This window comes from Octopus bimaculoides, chromosome 13 (genome assembly GCF_001194135.2).
Source record: "Octopus bimaculoides isolate UCB-OBI-ISO-001 chromosome 13, ASM119413v2, whole genome shotgun sequence".
Classification (NCBI taxonomy): domain Eukaryota; kingdom Metazoa; phylum Mollusca; class Cephalopoda; order Octopoda; family Octopodidae; genus Octopus; species Octopus bimaculoides.
In genome coordinates, this window is record NC_068993.1 from 53,074,465 (window position 1) to 53,081,374 (window position 6,910).

The 6,910-nt window shown below is 34.6% G+C and overlaps 1 protein-coding gene across 1 annotated transcript in view; it reads right to left on the bottom strand.

The window, feature by feature from the left end:
• The window catches only part of LOC106872665 (DNA-binding protein SMUBP-2), an 18,074-nt gene extending 13,320 nt beyond the window's left edge, over window positions 1-4,754 (bottom strand). The window contains exons 1-5 of the mRNA XM_052972258.1: window positions 4,619-4,754; window positions 4,035-4,195; window positions 2,696-2,894; window positions 2,105-2,202; window positions 1,205-1,365 (exon numbers count right to left, since the gene is read on the bottom strand). Coding sequence (XP_052828218.1) covers window positions 1,205-1,365; window positions 2,105-2,202; window positions 2,696-2,894; window positions 4,035-4,195; window positions 4,619-4,692 — 693 coding nt within the window. The 5' untranslated portion in view covers window positions 4,693-4,754. The remainder of the gene's footprint in view (window positions 1-1,204; window positions 1,366-2,104; window positions 2,203-2,695; window positions 2,895-4,034; window positions 4,196-4,618) is intronic.
• Between the last annotated feature and the right edge of the window lie 2,156 nt (window positions 4,755-6,910).

The window sequence follows — 6,910 nt, forward strand, 5'->3', positions numbered from 1 at the left end:
CACTCAATCACTCTTCTACAATTCTCTATCCTACCCAGATCCTTGTTCTTCATTTATCCAACCTTCAGCCTTACTCATTTTGACAGTGTCCTCCACTTAGCCCCCTATTTCTTCATACTCTTTTCCATACAACATTGCAAACCACCCACCCACTTCTACTCAGCTTGTGTCTGGTGGGGACCATTTGGGTATCTCCTCACCATTATCTATCTTTTGCAGCTCCTACTGATAATTTTCTCTTTTTTTTTTTATCCCTTTCTTCTATTAGATGTGAGTAACCAAGCAGATCCCTCAACAAAAGCCTGCTCTGTCACCCATCTTCTCATAGTAATCCCCTCGTTCTCATATCATGAAGTTGATCCCACCACCACCCAAGGTTCATAATCTAGCAAATTGTACGGTGACCTCAGTGTTGGTGGCACAAAAAAAAACACCATCCAAGCTGTAAAGTGGTTTGATTAGGAAGGGTATCCAACCATAAAAACCATGCCAAAGCAGACACTGGAGCAGGAGGCAATCCTTGGATACATCTGATCCTGTCAAATATCCAACCCATGCCAGCATGGGACATGAATGTTAAATGATGAAGTAATAGTAGTTTTGTTTCTATACATCCTAACCTCAAATCCTGTCTGGAGAGAACTGTGTTCTGTCATCTGTCTCATCCTCATCATCATTTTAGCATCTACTTTCCAAGCTTGCATAGGTTGGAAGGAGTTTACTGAAACAGATCTTCTTTGCCCAGATGCCCTTCCTGTTGTTAAACCTCACCTGCTCTCAAGAAATGTAATATTTCCTCATGACCAGACAAGGTTTCTGTAGAATAATGAAAGTGAATGACACTGCTTTTATGGCAACTAGCACATGATGTCAAGACAAAGAGATACCTACATACACACATGCACACGATAAGCTTTTTTCGGTTTTCATCTACCAAATTCACTCATAATGCTTTGACTGACCTGAGACTAACTGGGATTATAGTAGAAATGCTTGCCCAAGGTGCCATGCAATGGAAATGAACCCAAAAGCATATAGTTTGAAAGCAAACTTCTTAACCACACTGCCATGCCTGCACCTGTTTCATGTTGATAAAATAAATACCAGCCATATACTGAATTAGTTCAACAAAACATGCTACTTTCCAATAAATTGTAATCCTCAGTTTTATGAATGCAAAGTCTTTTTAATGGGAAGCATATACCTTTTGTTTCTGCTTGACAGCTTGCAACAAAATCTCAATAACTGTGGTAGTTTTTCCTGTACCAGGTGGCCCATGAATTATAGCGATATTCTTTTGATTTATTGCAAATTTCACAGCTTCTCTCTGAGATTCATCAAGATTTGTATTGTAAAATGTAAAATCTAAAAAAGAAAAAGAAACATGCTTATAAAAGAAATTTATTAATCCATTGTGAGACATGGGAGGTTTCAGGACAGCATTTTTCTCTGCCTTCCAAAATTTATAAGTATGTCACCGGCATTAGGAAGGGCATCCAGCGACACAAACCATTCCCAAACACACAATGGAGCTTTGTGTGGCCTCCAGCCTTATCAGCTCCTGTCAAACCATCCAACCCAACCCAGCATGGTAAACAGATGATAAATAATGAAGAGGAAGATAATGTCAGTCTGTAACAAGTTGAACAGTTTGACAGGATCCAACAAGCCAAAGGACGATGTCGTGTTCCAGTGTCTGCTTTAGCATAGTTTCTACAGCTGGATGCCTTTCCTATATACATATCTATAGGAAAGATATGTATACAATCTATCCTTGAAAATGATGCAGTTTAAATCTGTACCAAGATATGGTCATATTTTTAGAGAGAAAACTGCAAGAGAATTTCTTAACTAAGAACAAACCAATCTACTTTGCATTTACCAATCTGAAAGCTCAACCTTGAAAGAATGGTTTAGAGTTTGAAGGCCTAAAAGTTACCATAGTAAAAACCAAGGATCTCACTGCTAACAGAACACTAAGGTGGCTCTGCCTATTAGAGAGGAGGAAAGAACTATGATACTATATATTCATACTCTCTGAAGCATAATATTTGTGAATTCAAAGGGTTAAGCTATTGTAACATACAAGACAATTGCAACCTACCATGACATTTTTCTGAAGGAATGAATTTATGATTAAATAAAATATCCAATAAATCGCTGGCTCTTCCATTTCCTGCTTTATGTAATCCACTTACAGCACTGAAAAAAAGTTTTAATTGAATTAATTTGATTGAAAATATTCATTGACAAGAAAATTCTTAATAAAAGATTTTTAATATCTACCGATAGTTACAAACAGTAAAATTGCTGCCATTTCTCCTATCAATGTACCATCTGTTGACAGTGCACTTTGGAAGATGCATAAAATAAGAAGTCCCTTACTTGAAAAGTGGATAAAACTTATTAACAGGAAGGGCATTCAGTAGTAAAATATTACCTCAATATATGAGTGAATATATGAATATGTATGTGTGTATGCATGTATTTGAAACCATACATAGATTTTAGGAAAATTTGTTTTTGCTCAACAATTGTAAAAGTCAAATAAACTATGGAATTCAAATTATTCAACTCTTTAATTATTCTTTTATCATAGCAACATAATTACATACTAATTAAAAATTAATTTTCATTAAACAAAACACTAAATTAGGGAAATTAATAGAAATTTAAAAATGGAATATGAATTTACCTTTTTAATCTCTTATAAGTCACATCATTAGCAATTTTGAGAAGTTTATAATGAGCATCAGAAGACATGGTCTCTATGTCTTTATATTCATCAAATGCTACTGAAATACTGTTAGAGGTGGTCTTGGAAACAATACCAACTGCAATATTCTCAGACTGTGCAGCATTTTTCTGATTTAAACTGAGCTGAACAATGTCACCTATAAAATGTAAAATAAATTCAATTATCTATTAACAGTTGGTACTGAAATCAATAATTCTATGTGTATCATGAAACATTATGGGACACCTCTCAAGACACTCACATAGCACTAGAAAGTGATAGTCAAATTAAAAAAACATAGCATTGCATTATGTAAATTAAATTTTAACTGAAAAAAAAATTCTGTATAATTTATTGATAGTTTAATGAAAGACAAGGAAAACTGGAAACAAATGATATCACATGCATAACAGTGACAATTACAACTGTTACACATCAAGACAAGAAGACAGATATGGTGTAAGTGTGGGTGTGTTGCTTCCCATCTACATGGTTTTGAGTTCTGCCCACTGAGTAGCATTTAGGACAAGTGTCTTCTACTACTGCCCAGGGCCATAAAATCTGAGTGATACAGTGTGATAAGGTTGGACCTTTGAATTACAGACACAGTACATCCAATGGGCCTCTATACAATTTATGCCAATCAAAATTCTCTTCTAAGGCTCGAAGCTATTCAGGTCTATGGTGAAAACACTTAAGATGTCACAGAGTGGAATCGACCCTGGGACTTCATAGTTGCATGGGGAATTTCTTAATTACTTAGCTATGCTTACATCTAGAGGAGCAAAGTATCAACCTTTAAAAGCTTTTCAAGACTAGAGACATCATCATCATTGTTTAACATCCAATTCCATGCTTGCATGAGTCAGGTGGAATTTGTTGAAAAAGATTTTCTATGGCTGGACACCTTTCCTATTTCCAATCCTCACCTATTTCTAAGCAAGGTATTATTTCACCATGGAAGACAGGAAATGAAACAACATTGCTTGTATGATGGTGATGCTCATTTGCAACCATCACATGACGTCAAGTCAAGGATACACACAAACACACACATATATACATATAAATACATATATGACAAGCCTCTTTTTTCAGTTTCAATTTATCAAATTTGGTCGACCCAGTGCTATAATAGAAGGCACTTAGCCAAGATGCTGCACAGTGGAACTGAATCCAAGACTACATGGTTGGGAAGCAAGGGTTCCCAACCATGTGGTCTTCATTATATTTCATAATAAAACAAAAAATACAATATTAATGTACATTGTGTAATTTTCAAAATGTAAAATATTACCTGGTGTAAATGAATGAGATGGTAGTTCTTTCTTCATCCATGGTTCAAGTGTAACAATCATACGACCATAAAAACCAGATGCCTGGCTAGCAAGGTGCAGCTTTAGAAGGCAGACTCCTTTCTTTTCTAATTGTTTTGGAGGAAGTTTCTCATAAAAATAGCTGGAAAACCATTTAAGAAACAGATTAAAATTCAATGTCTAACCTAATTTTAAAATGAAAAAAATAGTCTTTTCTGATAATTTCAAGAAATGAAAAATAAATTATTAAAACTAATTACCATTCTTTGCATATTTTTAACGTTTTATATTTTACTTGTTTCACTGCATTCAAAGGTTTAGTCAATCAAATCAACCCCTTATTTTTTAAAGTCTGGTACTTATTTTATCAATCTCTTTTGTCAAACCACTAGATTATAGATATAAGCAAACCAACACGGGCTATCAAGCAATGGCAGTTGGGACACACACGTGTGTGTGTGTGTGTCCCAACATGATGAGTATACTGGGCTTCATACATTTGCATCCCAGTGTCACTTTGAAGGCATGCACTGCTCTCTCACTCAATAATAATAATAATAAATACCTATTTTCTTTTATTTCTGCATTTCGCTCTTCTTCAAGAAGTGCCAAAGTTTTTGAGACAAATTCTTCAACCATTTTGTAAAAATATTATATACAATAGGATATGCTATGTTCTCTTTCCCTCTTTCTTTTTATGGCTGAAAAACAATGAATAATATTAGTTAATGAGGTTGTTCTTAGGAAATTTGTAAAAGTATAAAAACAAAATCACTTTAACAGGCCCACCACAATGGAGTGAATTATCTGCAAGGATAGTGGAGTCTTGCGAAAAATTCTATTATGGAAATAGATGGATGATTTAAGTTCCCTTCACAATCTGAAAAGTGGATCGTTGGAGAAAAGACCCTGAAACATTTGTTTGGATATTTAGTATCGTATGTACCACTACAAAACCTGAACTTAGATACATGGAACCGGAGGAAAACAGAAGTGCTGAAATTTTCCGTCGATTTACTATAAAGTGGTTCTTGTGGATCAATTGTCCATTTAAAACTGAAAGATACCTGATTTAAGAAAATAGTGTTTGTAAATCACATTTTGTGTGCAGGAAGGAACAAATCGAGTTAATTTCACCGAAGTTTAAAGTGTTACAAAAAATACGACAGGTGACTGCACACTCCCTTAATTACAGACGTGGAGTATTGGTATTTCTCTCTACAAATTTTAAAGACAACTCAAAACACTGACGACAGTAAATCAAATTAATTCATATATAACTCTTACAAGTGTGGAGAAAAATATTTAAGCTTATTCATCTCTGTACTTGTTTTGTTTGTATTCTTAAAACCGGAACGGAATTGCAAAAATAAACGGTGAATGCAAACGAATTTGTTCCTCACATATAGATCTTTTGAAATATAAAGTGGGCAAAACAAAAGTCAGGAAATACAAAAAAGCGGTTGGTGCAACAGCTGAAATCACCAGATTATACCCACAGATCGCAGACCAAACACACAGTTCTAAACACTGGTCATATGTCATGATCAATGGACCATACCGAACAAATATAAATTTCTGGCTAATTCTCAATAAAGCATTAGAAAAAATTTGAATTCATATGACTGAACAATATTTGCTTCAACTTTGTTAAATTAAATCAGTTCCTGTATTTTCGTTTCTACGTTTCATGACATTTCTGAGAAGTTAGGGTAAGGATGTTTAATAATTAAAACTTAAGGGGAAGATGTTATAACGACTGTTCTAGTAGCAAAGAGTGTCAAAGTGATCCAGGAACAGTATAATACAATGTAGTAGTATTTACATTATGGTTTTAAGTTAAAATACGAACCATATGCACACCTGAAATACAAAACACCCAAACACTTTCCAATGCACTCAAGCCAGTTGGTGCACCACACAGGGATTGCGCAATGTTTCACATAATTACGTCCCTTGTATTATTTCAATAAATAAAATAATCTACCTATATTTCTTTCGATTTTTCACAAGTCGATCTCCCCAAATTTAACAATGTCTTTTGAGTTTGATTTTTTAACTTCACACCAGACATAAAATATCCTCAAATGTTATTTTTCTGCAAACGTTTAAAACTTACAACGCGTACGTGTGGCTGTGTAAGTTGTGCTAGCTTTATACATGAAAGAGAAATTGTGTATGATTAGAAGAATTTTGATGAGACCAAACTACGCGATTATATATGCATGGAATAGATATTTAAGCTATTTTGTATTTTTTTTTTTTAGTGTTATAATCATTTATTCATTGAAGTTGTCGAATATATTGGATTTTATGTCTGTAAGCAATGTCCTCTTGTACAAAATAGTAGGGGCCACGTAGAAACAACATGCTATACTCACTATTTACAACTAATGACCTTTAATGTTAAGTAAGGTGGGTTAATTACTGCTGTATATTTTCTCAACATAAAACAGCACACCTTAGAATGTGGTAAGTATTTTTGAGCAAAGCACTCCGTCGCTTCGTCATCTGACGTGTAGTATACCGTGCAACTGTGCAATTCCGATTTGATGGAGGGAGTGAACTACTGAGCAACACAAACATTAAACCACTATAAAAAAAATTTCGACGGAGCTATTAAAATATCCTGTGGATAACGGTTCGAATCACATATTTTCTGAAATTAATATTTGATAGTCCGATTATTTAGTTATTTGCAGAGATGGGCACTGGAGTGGCTATGGTAAGTAGCTTACTTACCAGCCACATGGTTCCGGGCTCAGTCCCACCGCAGGGCACCTTGGGTAAGTGTCTTGGATCTATTCCATCTCAATCACAGGTTTTTAAACTTTTTTTTTACTAAACAGTTTGAAAC